Source organism: Helianthus annuus, chromosome 9, assembly GCF_002127325.2.
Source record: "Helianthus annuus cultivar XRQ/B chromosome 9, HanXRQr2.0-SUNRISE, whole genome shotgun sequence".
Classification (NCBI taxonomy): Eukaryota; Viridiplantae; Streptophyta; class Magnoliopsida; order Asterales; family Asteraceae; genus Helianthus; species Helianthus annuus.
The window spans coordinates 118,025,981-118,045,841 of record NC_035441.2 but is presented as its reverse complement, the minus strand read 5'-3'; the positions used below and the strand labels follow the sequence as shown (position 1 = coordinate 118,045,841).

Below are 19,861 nucleotides of genomic sequence, written 5' to 3'. Positions count from 1 at the left end.
GGATTGAGAAGGAGCATCCATTGATAACAAATTTTGAAAATAGCCGAAATTGGGTTGAAGGTTGAGTGGTTGGGTGTTGTAAAAGGAGGGGTGTGAAGGTTGTTGGAAAAAAAACGGGGGTTGTGAAGTATATCCGAAAGGGGGTTGTGGTTGTGCACTTGCACCGCTCGAACCACCACGAGACGGTTGCGAGCCCCGTCCCTTAGTTTTTTTCTTGGCTCCGCGGGGTTGGTTCTCCATTGCTCGGTTTGAAGTGGGTGTGGTTTGAGAGTATAAAAAATTAGTGAAGTGGGTGTGGTTTGAGAGTATAAAAAATTAGTGAAGTGGGTGTGGTTTGAGAGTATAAAAATTTAGTGGTGGGTGTGGTTATTTATATTTGTTTAAAAAGTGAATTTTTTTTTAAATTTCGACCGTTCCTCAAACATCGTGCCAATTCAACGCGGTGAACTCATGCCGAAGACCCTCCCCGAATCGGGTCCTCGCGGTGATGACGGCGGTGTTCCTGATCGGGGAATTGGGTCACCGCACCCTCTCCCCGAGAGTGCCCTGGATACCCTTATATAAGTGATGATTAGTGATATCTAACACCGACTTGTTAGAGAAATAAACCCGGTTTAATCACCATCCTCGGTCTTACCGTTTCCCCACCCACGCTATCAAACAAACCCCCGTTACATACACCCACACCCGCAATGCTTACTCTATCCCACCGCCTGACCACCATGTCTGCCGCCGTAGTCACCATGTTATCTTCTTCTTCATCTTCTCTATCCCTCAGAAACCCCAGGTCACCACTACCATCCCCTTACAACCTCCTTCGCTCCACCAACACCCTCCCTTTCTCTCTCTCCTCTCACTCATCTAAACTCTCACTTCGTTGTCTCGCTTCCGCTGCAATAACCGCTACCGATAAAATCGCCGTTCAAAATCCAATCGTTGAGATGGACGGTAACTACTTAACGATCGTTGATTGAATTACGTGTTGATTCTTGTTATTGATTACTTTATTATTATTGCATTTTGATTCTGTTTTAGGTGATGAAATGACGAGGATCATATGGCAGATGATTAAGGATAAGGTTTGGAGATTTTTTAATTGTGAATTTCTAATCGTTTTTTGTGTTGTCTAGTTGACCTAATTGAGTTATAGAGTGTTTTTTTGAACTCATGGTTGCTGTTATTGTTGTTTCAGCTTATTTTTCCGTACGTAGATTTGGATATTAAGTATTTTGATTTAGGAATTTTGAATCGTGATGCTACAGATGATGAAGTTACTGTTGAAAGTGCTCATGCTGCTTTGAAGTAAGTGTTGCTGGTCTATTTTTGTTCGCTTTCGGTTTGCATTTTGTATATGAGTATGACTGTATGACTGATATCTTGCTTGTTTAATGAAATATTGCCTTGATATTGTAATGTATTTGTGAATCATTGTTGTGTATGGTTTAAGTTTTTGCTGTATGGTTGTTTTAGATTACACGAACCAACCTATTTGAAATATCACTAGTTATTGGAAGGTTTCATAGACATTTGGTTCAGAAACTCTTTTCTAGGTTGTATTGGAAGCTTTTTTGTTGTGGTTGTTTACAAACGGGAACGCCTTAACTACACTGATGATTGTTGTAGATAGAAATATAGAATAGATGCAAATGCTAATATGAATTTGCATAGTACAAGCTACATAAGTTAGGCCAGGCCTGGGTGGTTCAATGAGGTTAAGTGAACTATATATGCGGTAATTTTGTGTTTAGGGGATGCGAATTAGAGAAGGAACTGCATTTTAAGTCTAAAGTTGACATTAAAATCAATTTTTTGTTCACTAGTCATCCCGTGAAGTTTGTCTTCTATAAATAGCTCCAGAAAATAAGTGAGGAGTGATGATTCAAGTGTCGTCTGTCTATAGACTTTTTTTGTTTTGCTTTATTTCTTATCCATCATACTTCTTTACTGTTACTTGAAGTCTTACGCAAATTGTTCATGCTTCACAGGTATAATGTTGCTGTAAAATGTGCTACTATCACACCTGGTTAGTTACTCTATGTAAATCTACTTCTAGTGTGTTATAACTCCAAAATTGAGTGGCTTCTTTACTTCTGCACATTTTTTCTTCGAACAACCAACTTCTTTATTTGCAACAGATTCTAATAAATGCTCTATGATATTTGGTGTTAATCCTTTATTCCGAAATCCTAGTAGACGCTGAGAATCCTTAATTTCAGTTTACTGTTTTATTGTCTTTCACTATGCTAGTTAAATATCAGATTTTGTAGCTTGTTTCTAATGTTGCAGACGAGACAAGAGTCAAGGAGTTCGGGTTGAAATCCATGTGGAGGAGTCCTAATGGCACAATCAGGAATATTTTAAATGGTTTGTATATGATACTTTTGTGTTTGCATTTCACATTTAACTATCTCATAATACGAGTTGTAGTTGTAAATTTTTCTAACTAGTTAGAATCTGTTGATGTCAGGGACGGTTTTTCGTGAACCTATTCTATGCAAGAATGTTCCAAGGATAGTTCCAGGTACTATCTAATTCCAACTCACAGCATATGTTCGGACTTCGGTTAATTGGCGGAAACCTAATTCTATCTCTGGTGGTAATCTGCAGGGTGGAAGAAACCGATCTGTATCGGCAGGCATGCTTTTGGTGACCAGTATCGTGCTACAGATACCGTTATCAAAGGACCAGGAAAACTCAAGATGGTTTTTGGTATTTTAATTTTTTCCCATTCTAAACTAATTTGTACTTGAAAACGTAAGATATATTTTTATAAGGTGATCGTTTCATGATTTGCTCAGTTCCGGAGGACGGTGAAACTCCCACGGAGCTTGACGTTTTTGACTTCAAAGGTCCTGGCATTGCGCTTGCAATGTATAACGTTGATGAGGTTTGGTCTTGTACCTTTTGCTTGGTATCCCATTTTTATGACGTAAATTGTTTGGAATCTTACCATGAGAAATTTATGCTTTTTGGTAGTCCATCCGTGCCTTTGCTGAATCATCAATGGCAATGGCACTTTCAAAGAAATGGCCTCTATATTTAAGCACCAAAAATACTATTCTGAAGAAATATGATGGCAGGTAACACCATAACAATATCATTTTTTGTTTCTGATTAGCAGCTTACTTAATATTTTATCATATTACTGGCATGTCTCATTGCAGGTTTAAGGACATCTTTCAGGAGGTATATGAGGAGAATTGGAAGGAGAAATTTGAACAGCATTCCATATGGTAATTTCTTATATTGTTTAGAAGTGGGTTTATTTTTTTTTTCTTGGTGGTGATTGTTGGATGATAGATGTGTGTATATATTAACTGATGACTTGTTGGTTAATTAAAGGTATGAGCATCGGTTGATAGATGACATGGTGGCTTATGCACTGAAGAGTGACGGTGGATACGTCTGGGCATGCAAGAACTATGATGGAGATGTACAGAGTGATTTACTTGCCCAAGGTGATGTTTTATTCTGATGTTGTGCTTAGTTGTATGATCAAAAGATAAAAGAAAAGCAATAGGTTATTAATCAATACAATTAAGTAATTGCTCTAAAATGTAGAGGTTGCATAATAGGCGGACCCAAATTGACCCTTTTTCTTTTTAGCTTAACCCATTTGGTCCATATGACCCATTTGAGATGAATCATAATCCAAATTGACCCATTTGTAGGTTGCATAATAGGTGGACCCAAATTGACCCTTTACCTTTTTAGCTTAACCCATTTGGCCCATATGACCCATTTAAGATGAATCATAATCCAAATTGCCCCATTTGTAGGTAAACGAGTTTAAATTGACACTTTTACTCGGATGTAATTCTATCATCTACATATGAATTGGAGGATTAGTTAATATGTTAAATCCTAACTAGTGGGTTACTACCAGTGCACCGCAGCGGGTTTGAAACGTAGATAAAAATAAGCAAAGGTCTAAATAGTAACTATAATAAAGTGTAAGGGTAAATAATGAAAATTAAAAAAAGGAAACCTTATTAAGTTGAGGGGCTAAACATGTAGTTATTAAAGTTAATGGGCTAAGTATGTCATTATCAAAGTTGAGGGGCCAAAGTTGGTTGATGTTGACAAAAGTTGAGGGACTAAATATGTCATTATTAAAGTTGAGGAGCCAAAATTGGTTGATGTTGACAAAATTTGAGGGGCTAAGTATGTCATTCTTAAAGTTTAGGGCATAGTTATCAAAAGCGCACGCTTTTGGCGCCTAGGCGAATTTTTTGGGCGATGCGCATTCATTGCGCTCCTGAATCCTAGGTAATTTTAGCGCACATTTAGTACTGAATTGCTGATACGTGAATTCCTGATGTTCTGGAGTATTTATAGGGAGATTTCCAGCCGATTATATCTCTAATAATCCAGATCTTAGTTCGAATTCTTCAAATCCAGATTAGTATATTTCTGATTTAATTCTACATGTTCCTGATAAATAGGGATATTATTTTTATAATTTATAAACTCCTCATATTCTGCAATGTATTTCTGATTTGATATTGTTCTTTACCAGCTGATTATTTCTGATTTAATTCTGATTTTGCATACACAATGTAGTGTTTTTGTTTTCTATCTAATTCTCCATATAAAGTTTTTCTTATCGAACTTAGTATTTCTCAGTTAATTTCTTTATAGAGATAACTATGTTGACCTTTAGTTCTCTGTTTTACCAACTTATAAAGTTTGGTTTTTTTTGCTTGATTGAAATCTTCTGTTGTCACACATCCGATTTAGTACTTTATGTTGAAGATTATGGTATTAGAATATTTTGGTATTTGAAGAAGATGTTATTTTCCATTACATAATGTATTTTAAATTTTTATATGTTAGTGCACTTTTTTTTCCTCGGGCCCACGCTTTTTTTGAGCCTTTCGCCTAGGCCCTAGGCGGAGCCTAAGCGCCTTGAGTGCGCCTAGCGCCTTTAATAACTATGGTTTAGGGGGCTAATTATGTCATTACCAAAGTTGAGGAGCTAAAGTTGGTTGATGTTGAGAAAATTTGAGGTGCTAAACATATCATTATCAAAGTTGGGGGGCTAAAGTTGGTTGATGTTGACAAGATTTGAGGGGCTAAACATATCATTATTAAAGTTGAGGGGCAAAATATATCATTACCAAAGTTGAGGGGCCAAATATGTCATTGCCAAAGTTGAGGGGCTAAAGTTGATTGATGCCAACATTGAGGGGCCAAAGTTGGTTGATGTTGACAAAATTTAGGGGCTAAGTATGTCATTCTTAAAGTTTAGGCCTTAGGGGCTAATTATGTCATTACCAAAGTTGAGGGGCTAAAGTTGGTTGATGTTGACAAAATTTGAGGGGCTAAACATATCATTATCAAAGTTGGGGGGCTAAAGTTGGTTGATGTTGACAAGATTTGAGGGGCTAAACATATCATTATCAAAGCTGGGGGCTAAAGTTGGTTGATGTTGACAAGATTTGAGGGGCTAAACATATCATTATTAAAGTTGAGGGGCAAAATATATCATTACCAAAGTTGAGGGGCCAAATATGTCATTGCCAAAGTTGAGGAGCTAAAGTTGATTGATGCCAACGTTGAGGGGCCAAAGTTGGTTGATGTTGACAAAATAGCATTTTAAGTATATATAGAATGTGCTGGTAACTCGCTGCTAGCACCCTTTGCGAGTGAATGACACATGCATTTGCACGCTCTCTATTCTGACTAAATTTCATTTTTTATTTGCAGGGTTCGGTTCTCTGGGCCTAATGACTTCTGTTTTGGTCAGTAAGCCTTGTATATCTTTATTCTTACCTGAGAAAGTTATGTGGTTCTAGGATTTCATGTTAATTCTATACAACATGTGGTTTGCAGCTATCATCGGATGGGAAAACATTGGAAGCAGAGGCAGCCCATGGGACTGTAACGCGTCATTATCGGCAACACCAAAAGGGAAATGAAACCAGCACAAATAGTATTGCTTCTATCTTTGCATGGACAAGAGGACTTGAACATCGGTATGTTTCTATTATCAAATCATGTTAATAATGTTCGTTTTAGTTAAAATTTCTTTGCTATACAGTGTAAGTGTTGTTTCTATTGTTATTGTATTATCCTGAGTTTGTTTATACTGCGCATTATTGTTCAGAGCCAAGTTGGATAATAATGAGAGATTGGCGGATTTCGTTCAAAAGCTTGAGAGTGCATGTGTTGAGACAGTTGAGTCGGGAAAAATGACCAAGGATCTTGCCATTCTAATCCACGGACCCAAGTGAGTACTGCTAAAATTTTCTTGATTATATTTATATTTAATGCACTAATTTTTTATTACAAAATGGGCAAAAAGTGTTTGTTATAACCCGATGTGACCCATACACTAAAGTATGATTTGTTTCAACCTATTACTCTATTTCTGATTTCCCCGACCCGCTCATTTAACCACCTCTATATTTCATGCATTGACGCTAGTTCTGGAAAGGGGTTTTAGTGTATATAGAAATCCGAGACAAATAAAAAATAATAAAGGAAATTGAGTTTGTATGAAAACACCAACTTGTGAGTCATTGACCAACATGGTATCCTTCTTTGACCTACTAGATATATTTATATTCTGAAATTATTAAATGTGTACAGGGCATCAAGGGAATCCTACTTGAACACTGAAGAGTTCATTGATGCTGTTGCTCAGAATCTAGGGTCAAAGCTTCAACCTCTTGCAGTTCATTAAAGCAGTAACATCTTGTTTTTGATTGAATGATGCTGGTGAAGTGGTGATGAATATGGATTACAGACAACAACAAATACATACTACAGGGAAGCTCTTAAAATTACAAGTCGTTGACTTTCTTTCCAAAATAATATCCTTTGTTTCACAGGATTGGTCAAAGGTAACACCTTTCGAATTACTTCCTTTAGGGATGGTGAATTTGGCCAAGTTAATTTTTAAAAGCTTTCATTGTTCTGATGGTGGATGCTTCATGCTTTTGTTTTTTGGTACCATGACTTCGGGTATTTACCGCTTGTGATGCATTGAAATAACAGTAATCTTGATGGATGTGACTAGAGCTAGCAAAATGGGTGTCAGAGCCTCGGGACTAGGGATGTGAACGAACCGAGCCGCTCGTGAGCATTCGAGATCGCCTCGCTAAAAGCTATAATTATGCCGAGATTGGGCCTAAAAATAAGCTTGTTTAATAAACAAGCCTGAGCTCGATCCTCACTTATTGAGCTTGTTATTTGTACATTTTTTGTTTAATATTTAAAAAACATAATTATATATTTTTCAATGTGGTATATAAAATATTTAGAAGCTTTACCTGTAGAGCTCCTGCAAGTTAAGTGAGCTGAGCTTGAGCCTTGGCAAGCTTGGGTTCGGTTCGGCTTGTTTATGCCCTTGTCCGGGACTATCCAATATTGGGTCAAATAGGGTATATAATCTGTAAAAAAACTATAACTGATATAGTTCATACATAAGTTTTTTTTTTTTTTTTGGGTAAAGAGTTCATACATAAGTTTCTCAATTACGATCACAAAAATCATTATACTCGAGTAATGATTTGATCATTGAATGAATTGATTTAGAAGGTCTAATGCTTTATCTCTCTATCGAGTCGGGGGTCTCACTGGAAGCAGCCTCTCTATTCCTACGGGGAGGTAAGGCTGTCTACATCTTACCCTCCTCAGACTCTACCTTAGCCTTGCTATTGGTGAGATTTACTGAGTATGATGATGACGATGAATGCTTTATCTCTATGTAATTGAGGTGTCTTGTTAAGCTCATTCAAATTGAGTAAAGTTCTCTTCTAAAGGAAATTGTAGTGGCCTTCAAAAAGAATGATAGCATTTGGATGTATTTTGACCTATTTGATCGATCTCTCAAGTTGCAACTTTTTTATTAGTTTTGCGTGTTAGAGATGAAATATTACTTGAATCAGCTTGATCATAAGTTGATGGGCCGAGCTTGGCATCTATATAGATATTGAACAATTTTTTACTTTTTGGGATGCCTTAAAACACTCTTTTTAAAGGCGGATAGTTTTGATCTCAATGAGTTGATAACTGGATTGAACATTTACATTAACCTCAACAATGAGGATGTTGATATTAGAGTGAATGACTTTGAAGTGGAGGCGTTCGCATTGCCTCGTCCATTGGACGCAAAGGAGGCTAAGGTGAAAAAAGTTTTAAGAGAGAATTTGAACCACTTGACAGTCTGCTTAGTGAAAAATGGATATCATGAAGAAATTCTATGCTAGAATAGAAAAGTGCAAAAGCTTGTAGCTCAACCTCATCAAACAACCCTCCAGGAAATGCTTATGCGGATAGAAACAACATGATCCCTGAAAAGTTCTGATTTCATAAAAAATGTTGTGCGCTTAGTTTGAAACAATAAGACCCTAGACAAGTATGACTTACTCTTCGACGATTTTATCTTTTGTAACATTTAATTGTGTAATATTTTTAAACATTTGAATCTCAAATTTGGGTAAGGCTATTGTAAAAAAGGTTAAAAGTGTGAGAACGGTGAGAAATATTGTGGAGATGACATGTGTCCTCCATCTAAATTAATTCAAAAGGGTAAACAAGTAATTTTATAATTAATTCAATTAATTCAAAACTTACCATAACCGTCACCTTAATTATAGGAACATGATTTTTTTAAAAGATCTCTAAAAAAACCAGTGTTTTAAAAACCGGTAAATACCGGCCGGTTATACCGGTATTACCGTTTTCAGATGTAAATCCGGTACGAAACACCCCAGTAAATAAGTGAAACGACATAAGGTTTGTACCGGCGGTAAAATCCGGTATACCGGTTTGAAACGTAATACCGGTACCGGCCCAAGGTTATTTTAGTTTGGGTTGTTACTTATTTTTATTATATATGTTACTTATCTTACGTAATTTTTATATATTATAATTATTCGTAACTAATACTTCTTATTTAATATTGTATGAAACGAAAATAGTTATCCTTTAGTTGATGATGATAGCGATAATAGTGAATTTCATCTTTTATGTGATCATAAACGTGATGTATTAACACTCAAATGGCTTAAACATATTCTACACTTTCATTTAAAAGAGCTTGTTGGAAAATTGAATGATTTTCAATTATTTTTTGGATTATTTTTTATTATGGATTAGTTTTTGGATTATCTTTTAATATGTAATGATGTACTTTTGAGTTGATGACTTGATGTTGTAATTTATGAAATTATAGCGTTAACTAGTCAACCCGGTTGAACCGTTCGGTACAACCTGGTTCAATCGGTTGAACCATTTTTTAGACTAATCCGGTTTAATTTAAAAGCCGGTTTTTAAAACATTGAAAAAAACACTACGAATAACACTGCAACAACCATTCAGCACATATATGACACCATTCAATAATTATATAACACCATTCAGTAAGTATATAACACCATTCAGTAAGTATATAACATCATTCAGTAAAGAATATAACACCATTCAGTAAAGAATATAACACCATTCAGTAAAGAATATAACATCTCTGTATCATCTTCTCCACTTCCGGCACCATCATTGCCGCTCTGCCGCCGCTGTCGTGTAGAGAGAGAGAGATCATCTGGTCGTTCGATGTAGAGAGAGAGATCGCACGACCACCACCATTGCCACTTCCGGCACCACCACTGTCGATCCGCACCATCACTGCCGCCGCCGCTCCAGTGCGATGTAGAGAGAGAAATCGAAATTGTAGAGAGAGAGAGCATCTGTTCGAGCGTTTGGAGAGAGGTCAAAATTGTAGGGATTTTGATTTAAAGTTTCCTATTTTGAATGGATATAAAGACTTTATTACCCCTATAATTTTCAATTCAGTCCAAAAAAATAAAACAGATTTTACAATTTGGTCCCTATTAATCTAAACCATTAGATCAAAGATCTAATGGTGTAGATTCTTTTTTATCCTTCTCACATTTTTGGTCTTTTTTACAGGAACCTTTACCTCTCAAATTTTAAATTTCCTTAAATATTGAATATTAAGAATATACCATTTTTTGTTTAATGTAAAGTTTTTTTATTTGCAAAAATGTCCAAACCTTAGGGACGATTTTGACAGTTTACTATTTTTTTAATACAACTATATCAAGTAAATTTCACAAATAGCAAAGCTACTTGTAGGGTCTGGAGAGGGTGGGATGTAGGTAAACTTTGTCTCTATCCCTAGGGATAGAGAAACTGCTTTCAGAGAAACCGTTGGCTCCAAAACAATCAATAGACCAACACACCGAGTCAAAGAATATAGAAATAAGAAATTACCAATACAAAGAAAGCGCTGAGAGAGTACCCAAATAAAAAATGTAAAACATGTATAACATCATATAGACATAAACACAAGAAGACAATAATTAGTAAAGTCCCCTTAAAGAATAAGAAAAGTCTACACCCCTAAAACACACCCTATTACAACATCCCTAGAAGTCCTTAACTCTAATCCTACACCTCCACGAAATCCTATCTTGGACTATGTTCTCACAAGAGTTTCCAATAAGGATGAGCACGGTACCCGTTCGGTTCCGAAAAACGGGAAGACTTGGTACCGGTACCGAATATACCCAGTACGGTACGATACCGGTTCAGTATTGGTACCCGGTACCAAATGCTCATCTCTAGTTTCCAATACTATTTTTAGAGTAAATTACAAGTTTTTTCATTTATGTTTACATCAAATTGCAAGCGCTGTCCTTTTGGCCAAAAGTTTACAGGTGGTGTCCTTAACCTTCCAAAATCTTGCACATTTTGTCCTTTAGGCCAAACCTGGTTAGAAATCTCAGTTAATTCTTGTCATGTGCAATGCACATGAGGGTACAATGGTCTTTTTTTTCCTCTTAATGCTTTCAATTTCCCCATTTATAATCCTCACCAACCCCTTAATTTATAAATGGGTTGAAAAACTAAATCAAGAAAACATGGTAAAAATATCGAATAACGTGAAACAATACAACCAAGAAGCAACAACATCAATTGAAAGAAAGAATTAGAAGCAGGTTTGGCCTAAAGGACAAAATGTGCAATATTTTGAAAGGTTAATGATACCGCCTGTAAACTTTTGGGCAAAAGAACAACGCCTACAATTTGATGTAAACATAAAGGACAAAACTTGTAATTTACTCATATTTTTAAGTAGCTTATATAAAAAACTAGTTTTTTTCTGAACGGAACTAGTTGGGCCTTGTTGTTGACCCGTATACGTCACCCGTATCCAAGTTAACCGTCCATGCGTCCTCCACTAACCCCCGTTTCTTAACCAGGTTCATTACTCACCTAATTTCAACTAATCATCTGATTGTAATTAGGGTTTATAAATCATCACTTGAGTTGATAATAATATTCAAACAAACTAGCAATGGCTGCAGCCAAGGCCAAGGAACTCGTTTCATCCAACTCTGTCGTCGTCTTCAGGTATCATCCATACACCTCAAATTAGCTTGCATTTTGTATTATTTATATAAATCGCAACAGTTGAGAACCTATTCGATCATTTTTGTTTAATTTGTGCGTAATGTATGATATATAACAACTTATGGATATAGAGGCCGGCCGATTTGTTTTTAAAATTAAAATGTATACGATGTTTATGTTATAGATTTAATTTTGAATGTATGTTTACGTTATATTTGATTTTGATTTTGACAGCAAATCTTATTGTCCGTACTGTGTGAGTGTTAAGAAGTTGTTTACTGAGCTTGGATCTTCGTTCAAAACCATCGAGCTTGACCTAGAAAGTGAGTTCCTCTCTCGATCGATCGATATCCAATGTATTTATTTATACGTATGCTGAATTTGCAGTTATATGAACAATGTCTAAAAAGCCATGTGTATCTATCTATGTCTGAAGGTGATGGAAGTGAGATGCAATCAGCATTGCACGAGTGGACTGGCCAACGATCTGTACCAAATGTGTTTATTGGCGGCAAGCACATTGGCGGCTGTGACAGTAAGGCTTTAATCTTTTTACTTTCCTTGTTTGACCCGTTATGTGTTTTCGCCAATGAACAACAGAATGTAATGTCCTGCAACAATTTTATGTAGGTACTGTTGCCATGCACAAAGCAGGAAAGCTTGTTTCCCTGCTGACAGAAGCTAAAGCAATTGCTACCAAAGCTTCCTAAACAACTATTCTCATGATATCTTTATAAACAGAGTTGTGAACTTTCTTGTGTCCCAAATTTATGGGAATGTTGCATTCGAATGTTTGGTATTTTTTTCAGGATACATGTTTGTTATCTTTTGCTATAAATGATGCTTGAAACCAGTTACCTTGTGATGATTATTCAATCAAACTGTGAAAGGATACCAAAAAGGCCTGCCATCGTTTTCAACTCAAGAGGTTTTTTATTTTGGTACGTCGCTATCCTTTTCAACTTAGAGAGGTTTTCTCACCGACCACTCATCATTTTCAATGAACTATAAACTCCCGTATTCATGCCTTCTAGTTATTCAGTGAAATTCCTATGTAGAGAATGCTTGATCTGCTCGTTTATTCATAGTTGTTGCGTGTTGACTGTTAATAAATTATATGAGAATAATACCGAGTATTCACTTTTGCTTTGAGGAATGCACAAACCATTGAAACACCAAACTATCAATGAACACACTCTGAATGCCTAACATAGCAATCATGGGTTCAAACATAATGTTGGTTCAATCAAAGTAAAAGTTCATACAATCTTGATCAGCCGAACTAATGCAACATAATTAATAATTTAGACATATTTATTGAATGACAAACAAAAGCTCATTCTCTACGTAGCTTTGGCATTGATCCTCTACTTGACTCAGGAACGCATGGTGGCAAGCTCTTTATCAGTCTGCAACTTAAACAAAACCGAGGGTGGTTAGTAAGGTATTAGTGGGGTTCCATGAGTTTTCTAATAACAGGTTCTCACGGTTGTAAATGCTGAAAAAAGAAAAACAAAGGTTTGTGGTTACATTTGAGACAGTGACCCAATGGTCTAGTGTCCTGAGAGCCTTCCCGGCTTGGTGCGTTTCTTGAGCAAGGGTCACTGCTTCAGCCAAGGTGCCAACATGTCCACTCACTGTAAGTGCTGCTGCAGCATTTAAGACCTGATTCATTTGATTTAGTCGCAATATCTGAGCAATTTGTTGTTAAATGTTGCCACCGCATTGACCATTAGCAGCCTTACCAATGCATCTGCAATGGGTCCTCTCTGTCCCGACAGTACACTTCTTAGCACCTCTGCGTTGTGTTTTGGGTTCCCCCCTCGTAGATCCTCAACCGTGCATCGGGAGATCCCAAAATCCACTGCAAACGATTTGGTTCCATACACGTTAGGATCCGAGTCGGGCCTTGTCGTTAATGATTAAATAATACCAAAAGAGAGTTCTTACATGGGTCGAAATGGAATTTCTTGATCTTTCCTGGTGTTACGTCGAAAACTATTCCCGGACCTGTGTCATTGACATCTTGAGGTTTAAGTAGCAAAATGAGCGGATTGGGTAGCATGTTACTTTTTGGTACATGTTGAAAAAGTCAACGCGTTCATGATTACAAAAACAATATTATTATAGTAACGATCTAAATGTTTGACCTATCGGACCCATTCCATCTAAACTTTTAAGTTTGACCCGTTTGAAATGAAACAAAACCCAAATGTATTTATAAGCAAATGGGTCAAAACTATCGACTAAAGATATAAATAAACTTCATATAATAAAGATAGTCTAATACCGAGTGGGCTCATCTCATCTAAGCCTTCAGAATGAACGACTAAAGCTCGTTTGACACCATATCTTTGCAAAGCTTTCGCCATTTTAGTAACCTACCGCCAAAAGAGAAGTTAAACAACAAACATCATTGGCATGTAGTTGTACAACGTTGGAGGAACAAACATACCATGTCTTCCTTGTACACCCCAACTACCACAAAGGGAACCCGAGCCGGGTTGAGCATTGGACCCAACACGTTGAACACCGTCTTCACACCAAGTTTCTTTCGAACCGGTGCAACAATTTTCATTGCTGGATGATAGTTAGGAGACATCATAAAACCGATTCCCACTTCTTCCAAACATTTTTTCACTCCCTACTCGACAAAAAGCGTTTAGTGTAAAATGTTTGATATGGGTGTCTATCGGTTCAGTTTCAGTGGACTAAATGTTTAATGGACTGTACAAATAGGAAAATGTATAGCCCAGTACATGTAATTCGGGTTCCTTGGTTTTAACTGGATTGACTTTTCTAGAATTGAACCGAAAACAAAAACCTAATGTGGTTTTGGTTTAAAACCGAACCAAATATGAATTTTGGGTCGGTTTTAAATGGTTTCGGTTACGTTTGGTTTAAAGTGTTAGTTGAGAATATATTTACTAACCTCGGGTTCCAAGTTTATGTTGACTCCCAATTCTTCTAACACATCAGCACTTCCACAAGCAGAAGAACTGGATCGATTTCCTTGCTGATGACCAATTATTTTTCATTAGATGGTATAATATAACTTGTATGTCACAAAATGGACATTCATAGTTTGACGACTTTAATAAAAAAATTAATGTAGATAATTTTTGTATATTATCCTAACTAGAATTGATTGCCCACGTTGTGGGGCTTATTTTTTTAATGTGATTTTGTGCGTACGATGTTTTATTTTATTTTATTTTTATTGCAATTGTCTTTAAAAAGAAATTAATGAGCGACTACATTTCCAACTCTTTGAATACTTTCAAAGTTGTTTGAGAAATCCGTTGTAGTCGGATCTCATAGTGTGTTAATGCGGTTGAACCCACATCTTGTCGCAATTTTGTATTTATTAATCGTAGTTAGATCTTTTTTTAACGGCAAATTTTTAAACCCCCTTAATTCCAATCGTAGTTGGATCTCATGGACTATTTCAAATCGAACTTTTCAATTAATTTAGACTTTTATAGTAAATATACACATGACACAAATACTAAACTCATATGACTTCATAAAAATTAATTCTATTTTTTATTCTTTTTAATTATAAAATAAGGATGTTACCTAGAAAAATAAAATTAATTAAATAAATATACAGATCATGAAAATTACAATAATATATTAATTTAGATTTTTCATGTAAAATATGTATGAATTTATTAGATGACATCACATTCCACATGGTAGGATATGATTATGTTTGTGAATCACATACATGTCAATATAGTTTTTATTGTTGCTAACAACTTCTCCAATTATATATATAATAATAACCATACTAAATAAAACCGATAATCAATTTTTTTTAATAAAACCAGGTGATGATGTTGCAGTAGTATATTATATGTTGAATCAATCGCTTTTGCTTTAGAGTAAAATGCTAAAATCGTCCCTAAGGTTTGTTCACTTTTGTCACTTCAGTCAAAATGATTTTTTTTTTTGTTGTAACTGGACCCATGAGGTTTCATTTTTGTTGCCATTTCATCCAAATCACTAACTCAGTTAAAATGTATCGTTAACTCTCATGGACAATTTTAGCAATTCTCATACCTCAAGGACGATTTTGGCACTTTCCCATTTAGTCTTTTGTTTTTTTTTTAATTTTATAAATTTAATTTTCATCTTTAAATAAGATACAATAAAAATAATTATAAATAAAATATATATACTTATATACACAGTATTAGGTTCAAGAGTGAACACTAGTGTAGCTTGCGAACTGAGTGAACTAATCCTAGCCATACACGTGTGTAGATCAATAGCCAGGATTTGATGTTGAAATACACTAGTGTATTTTACGATTTGATGATGAGATCCTGGCCATACACGTGTGTAGATCAATGACCAGGATTTGTGCACTCAGTTCACAAATACACTAGTGTTCACTCTAGAACCCTATCCTATACACACATTTATATATTTACACATTTATTTTTTTAATTTTCTTTTGTTTACCTTTAAATAATAAAAATAATAATAATTTAATGATGTTTGGTACGACGGAAGAGAGGGTGATGCTGATGTTTAGTACGACGGGTCTATGAGGGGAGATGAGGAATGAGTACTGAGATAGATAATGTGATTGTGGCGACGACAATGGTGGTGATGGAGGTGGAGCTAGAGAAGAGAGAATGATAGAAGAGAAAAAATGTGTATGGTGTGTGTATATAGTGGCGAAACTTGAACGAAAACTCAGGGGGAACTCTTAAAAATCCAATATTTTATATTAAAAAAATCATAAATTTCGTTAAAATTATCCTTACGAGCGATATATATAAAATTATAAACGTGTGTGTTTTTTATATATATTATGGGGTTAATTTATTATTTTTATTTTAAGTGCTTATATACAAATGTGTGTGTATATATATTTTATAATTATTTTTTGTTTTTTATTTAAAGATAAAAAGAAAATTAAAAAAAATAAAAGAATAAACGAGTAAATTGCTAAAATCGTCCATGAGGTTCGGGAATTGCCAAAATCGTCCATGAGTTAACGATACATTTTAACTGAGTTAGTGATTTGGATAGAAACGACAACAAAAATGAAACATTAGGGCTCCAGTTACAAAAAAAGTTTTATTTTTGAACTAAAGTGACAAAAGTGACCAAATCTTTGAGACGGTTTTAGCATTTTACTCTTTGTTTTAACTATTATTTTATATATATTAACTTATTGTTATAAAAAAGAGAGTGAAATTACCTATATATTAAAAACATAACTAAATAAATAGTAACACAATATAGTGAAAAGCAAATGGTATCGGTACCAAATTTACCAAACCGGTAAACATAACCAAATGAATAGTAACATCACACAGGGATAAGTAAATGGTACCGGTACCGGTACCAAATTTACCAAACGGGTACATTTTCGTATCGATTTGGTACCGACTTTTAATATTTTTGATACTGGTTTTTACCCTCAAATACTGGTACCGTACCAGTGTCATACCAGGTATATTCGGTACCGGTACCTTTTTTAGGGGTTTTCGGTACCGAGCTCATCCCCAACATCACCTTTGAGCTCATGCCACGTAGCAACGCAAGTAACTACACCGTTTAGATTGCTTTTCATACACGTGGTAAGTAAATTGTATTTCGTTTGAATGAGGTTTTATATACACAGCTTCTTTTGTTTTCTTTTTTGTCTTTTTCTTTAATGAATGAATTATAGCATGTAAAATTAACTTGGATATTTAAATTATTGATGAGCAAATGGTATCAAATCCTGTAATCAAACCGGTATCGTAGCGGTACCAAATTTACTATACCAAATCATTTTCGGAACCAATTTGGTACCCACCTTTTGGCGTTTTCAGAATCGTTACTTTCGGTACAACACCGGTCTAGCACCATACATGTATTTACTTATTTTTACATTCAAATACCATACCGTATAGTACCGAGCATTTTCGATGCCGATACCTAATTTTGATTATTTTCGGGATCGGTACTTTCAGTGCCATTACCGGTACCGGTACCGAGCTCATCCATATTTTAACGTGTTAGTAACGTCATAACTGAACTGAAAACAACCGAATTTCCAACGTGTAGGACGTGTGGGTCCTACTATTATATATTAGATTATTTAAAATCGTTTTTAGGACGGAGTAACTATCGTTATTACGTCATTTTTTATCTATGTTTTGATATTCGGTATCCGCTTGCCGTTGTCGGCACGCGTTTTGCAGACATTAGATCCTTGCCGCAACGCGGGGTTAGAAAATCAACTAGTTAATTAAGAAAAAGTAAACCTTTGCAACTTTAGCACCGCAGGCAGCAGCAAGTATAGCAGCACCGGTTGATATATTAACAGTGTTAGCTCCGTCTCCACCGGTGCCCACAATGTCAACTGCATCATCCTCTATCCCCTCCACCTTCCGGCTGCATTTCCTCATCGCCTTTGCTAACCCTACAATCTTCATTTTCAATTCTACTATCATCATCATTTCATAACACCAAATATCAAAGTAATAATTTGGTCAATCTTTTATTTTATTTTATTTTATTTTTATGTTATTCCTACAACTTTCTAATGTTATGAAAGTAAGGATAATAAATAAGTAAGTGATCATAATTAAGAAAAAAAAAGTCTTCCTATAACAAATAGTAAAGTATGTTTTTATATCGTTTTAAGTTATTAAACTTGTAAAATATATAGATTGAAACACGATACTCGAACACTATTTGCAACTTAGTAAAACACATTTTATAAGTTCATGGCGTAAAGTGGAATCACAAAGAAAAAAAAGTACCACTCTTGAAAGATATGATATATTTCTCAAGATGGTTTTGATGGATATCCATGAAACTTTAAAATTAAAATGAGTAAATAAAAATGCAAAATCAATAAAATTCATCATTCATGTTTTTCTAAACAAATTCAAAAGTTATAAAAAAGGGCCCTGGATTAGTGATTTTGTGCTTCTGATATGTTTTCATCCCTATTTTAACTGGTCCGTAACTTTAAAGAGATCAAAAGTTATACTCGTTATTAGTCATGTCTTTTCTAAAACACTCACTTTCATCCGGTTACTATACTACAACTTGTCACTTTTTGTATCAACTCTGTGTCGGTTCAATTACATCATAAATTATATAAAAAACAACCATATCCCTCCCATCAACCAATATATAACCAACCAAAAGTAGGTATAACTATCCCTAAAACAAGAAAGAAACCTCTTAAATAAATAATAAGATTCCTTTAACTACTAACCTCCTCATAAGTTTCTCCTTTAGCTCTAAGAAGCACAAGAAAAGCACTTATCAAAGCTTGATTACCATCTCTCAGCAACAACTCCAGTGACCTTTCAGCCTCATGCTCACTCAAATCCACACAATCCAATAAATTCTCCATCATCTGCACACACAAACACACATACATAGTTTGAATAATATTGTAAATTCAGCCAACGGACAGGTACACAACGGACCTCCTTTGTGGAACGGACAGGAAGCTTCGGATCAGATCGCGGAGCTTTCGAAGCGAAAAACTTGTAATTGTTCCATATTTTGATTGGGACCTGAGGTGATGGAATGATATTGCGGTGGAAAAGGGAAGAAGTGCAAGGAAATGAGACCGCCATTAGTGATTTGTGATGAATTGTTTAGGATTATGTAATATGTACTAACAAACAGAATTGAAGTGTTTGCATCTTCACAGGCAATGGCATTTATGATACCTCAACTGCCTGACATTAAAGGACGAGTAACGTTTTGAAAAGAAAAACAAAAACAAAAATATCATACACGTTTCTTTTTTGTTTTTCTTTTCACTAGAGGTTTTCATTTTTCTTTTTTTAAACCATTAATTTTTTTAATTCTATTATTTGTGAGACTTGAATCCGAAACTTCAAAACCTAAGTCTTTTTAAAGGCTTTGTCTTTGCTGACGAGTCACTGATCCCATTAGTACAAGAGGTTTTTTAGTCAACCATTGGGCGAAACCCTAACAGGGTGCGACAAAGATTGTTAATTTGTAAGACTGTGTTTTGATAACTTGTAAATTAGCGGTTATCTTGTGGATAAAAATTAACGTTGAAATATTGATAAAAATAAAAATGTAAAAATAAGAAACCTTGAAACTGCTTTGACGGCTTGTATGTTTGTGGTTTTATAACTTGTACATTATATATAACACACAACTCGATGTTGAATACAATTTAGATATAAAGTCGAAACGGGAAAAAGGAAAGCAAGTGGCCGGTGACAAAGATCAACCTTCGAAAACCAAGGCAGAACCTTGGACAAAGATCGAGGAGGAGGCGTTAGCGAAGACGTGGGTTAGCACATCCAAAAGCCCCATTGTCGGTATGTAAAAGTATATAAATTTTAAACTAAAAATTTATAAATTTTGTGGGTATCTTAAAATACACCTCGCTCATGCATTATAATATAGTATAGATTATTATTGTCCATCATTTTAACTTCCTCAACATCCTTTGAGATAGAAGCAG

The 19,861-nt window shown here is 35.3% G+C and overlaps 3 protein-coding genes across 5 annotated transcripts; 2 read left to right on the top strand and 1 right to left on the bottom strand.

Moving 5' to 3' along the window:
• Nucleotides 1-591: 591 nt before the first annotated feature.
• LOC110878314 (isocitrate dehydrogenase [NADP]) lies at nucleotides 592-7,015 on the top strand. Its single transcript, XM_022126594.2, has 15 exons — nucleotides 592-948; nucleotides 1,036-1,079; nucleotides 1,193-1,302; nucleotides 1,986-2,023; nucleotides 2,287-2,364; nucleotides 2,468-2,521; nucleotides 2,608-2,709; nucleotides 2,799-2,887; nucleotides 2,977-3,080; nucleotides 3,165-3,233; nucleotides 3,343-3,458; nucleotides 5,710-5,744; nucleotides 5,836-5,978; nucleotides 6,110-6,232; nucleotides 6,595-7,015. The coding sequence occupies exons 1-15, from the start codon at nucleotides 693-695 to the stop codon at nucleotides 6,686-6,688; spliced, it is 1,455 nt and encodes a 484-aa protein (XP_021982286.1). The 5' UTR covers nucleotides 592-692; the 3' UTR covers nucleotides 6,689-7,015.
• Nucleotides 7,016-11,164: 4,149 nt separating this feature from the next.
• Nucleotides 11,165-12,238, top strand: LOC110878316 (glutaredoxin). Of its 2 annotated transcripts, XM_022126598.2 has the most exons (5): nucleotides 11,165-11,234; nucleotides 11,328-11,385; nucleotides 11,620-11,708; nucleotides 11,822-11,920; nucleotides 12,016-12,238. In XM_022126598.2, exons 2-5 carry the CDS (start codon nucleotides 11,330-11,332, stop codon nucleotides 12,093-12,095), a joined length of 324 nt encoding a protein of 107 aa, XP_021982290.1. In that variant the 5' UTR covers nucleotides 11,165-11,234; nucleotides 11,328-11,329; the 3' UTR covers nucleotides 12,096-12,238. The 2 variants fall into 2 exon arrangements, with proteins under 2 accessions (XP_021982290.1, XP_021982289.1); XM_022126597.2 differs by lacking the exon at nucleotides 11,165-11,234 and having other exon boundaries at nucleotides 11,241-11,385.
• Nucleotides 12,239-12,532: 294 nt separating this feature from the next.
• Nucleotides 12,533-19,070, bottom strand: LOC110878315 (anthranilate phosphoribosyltransferase, chloroplastic). Of its 2 annotated transcripts, none has more exons than XM_022126595.2 (10): nucleotides 18,840-19,070; nucleotides 18,623-18,766; nucleotides 17,658-17,822; nucleotides 14,318-14,401; nucleotides 13,841-14,029; nucleotides 13,676-13,766; nucleotides 13,336-13,395; nucleotides 13,131-13,249; nucleotides 12,916-13,050; nucleotides 12,533-12,800 (listed from the first exon to the last, which is right to left on the bottom strand). In XM_022126595.2, exons 1-10 carry the CDS (start codon nucleotides 18,990-18,992, stop codon nucleotides 12,762-12,764), a joined length of 1,179 nt encoding a protein of 392 aa, XP_021982287.1. In that variant the 5' UTR covers nucleotides 18,993-19,070; the 3' UTR covers nucleotides 12,533-12,761. The 2 variants fall into 2 exon arrangements, with proteins under 2 accessions (XP_021982287.1, XP_021982288.1); XM_022126596.2 differs by having other exon boundaries at nucleotides 12,533-12,794; nucleotides 18,840-19,035.
• Nucleotides 19,071-19,861: the final 791 nt, after the last annotated feature.

Coding starts and splice junctions, on each gene's coding strand:
- LOC110878314 (XM_022126594.2), top strand. CDS start 693: ATGCTTACTCTATCCCACCGCCTGACCACCATGTCTGCCGCCGTAGTC. Junction 2,024..2,286: donor ATGTGCTACTATCACACCTG/GTTAGTTACTCT, acceptor CTAATGTTGCAG/ACGAGACAAGAGTCAAGGAG. Junction 5,979..6,109: donor ACAAGAGGACTTGAACATCG/GTATGTTTCTAT, acceptor ATTATTGTTCAG/AGCCAAGTTGGATAATAATG.
- LOC110878316 (XM_022126598.2), top strand. CDS start 11,330: ATGGCTGCAGCCAAGGCCAAGGAACTCGTTTCATCCAACTCTGTCGTC. Junction 11,709..11,821: donor CATCGAGCTTGACCTAGAAA/GTGAGTTCCTCT, acceptor CTATGTCTGAAG/GTGATGGAAGTGAGATGCAA. Junction 11,921..12,015: donor GCACATTGGCGGCTGTGACA/GTAAGGCTTTAA, acceptor AATTTTATGTAG/GTACTGTTGCCATGCACAAA.
- LOC110878315 (XM_022126595.2), bottom strand. CDS start 18,992: ATGGCGGTCTCATTTCCTTGCACTTCTTCCCTTTTCCACCGCAATATC. Junction 14,030..14,317: donor ACATAAACTTGGAACCCGAG/GTTAGTAAATAT, acceptor TTTGTCGAGTAG/GGAGTGAAAAAATGTTTGGA. Junction 13,051..13,130: donor GACCCATTGCAGATGCATTG/GTAAGGCTGCTA, acceptor CAAATGAATCAG/GTCTTAAATGCTGCAGCAGC.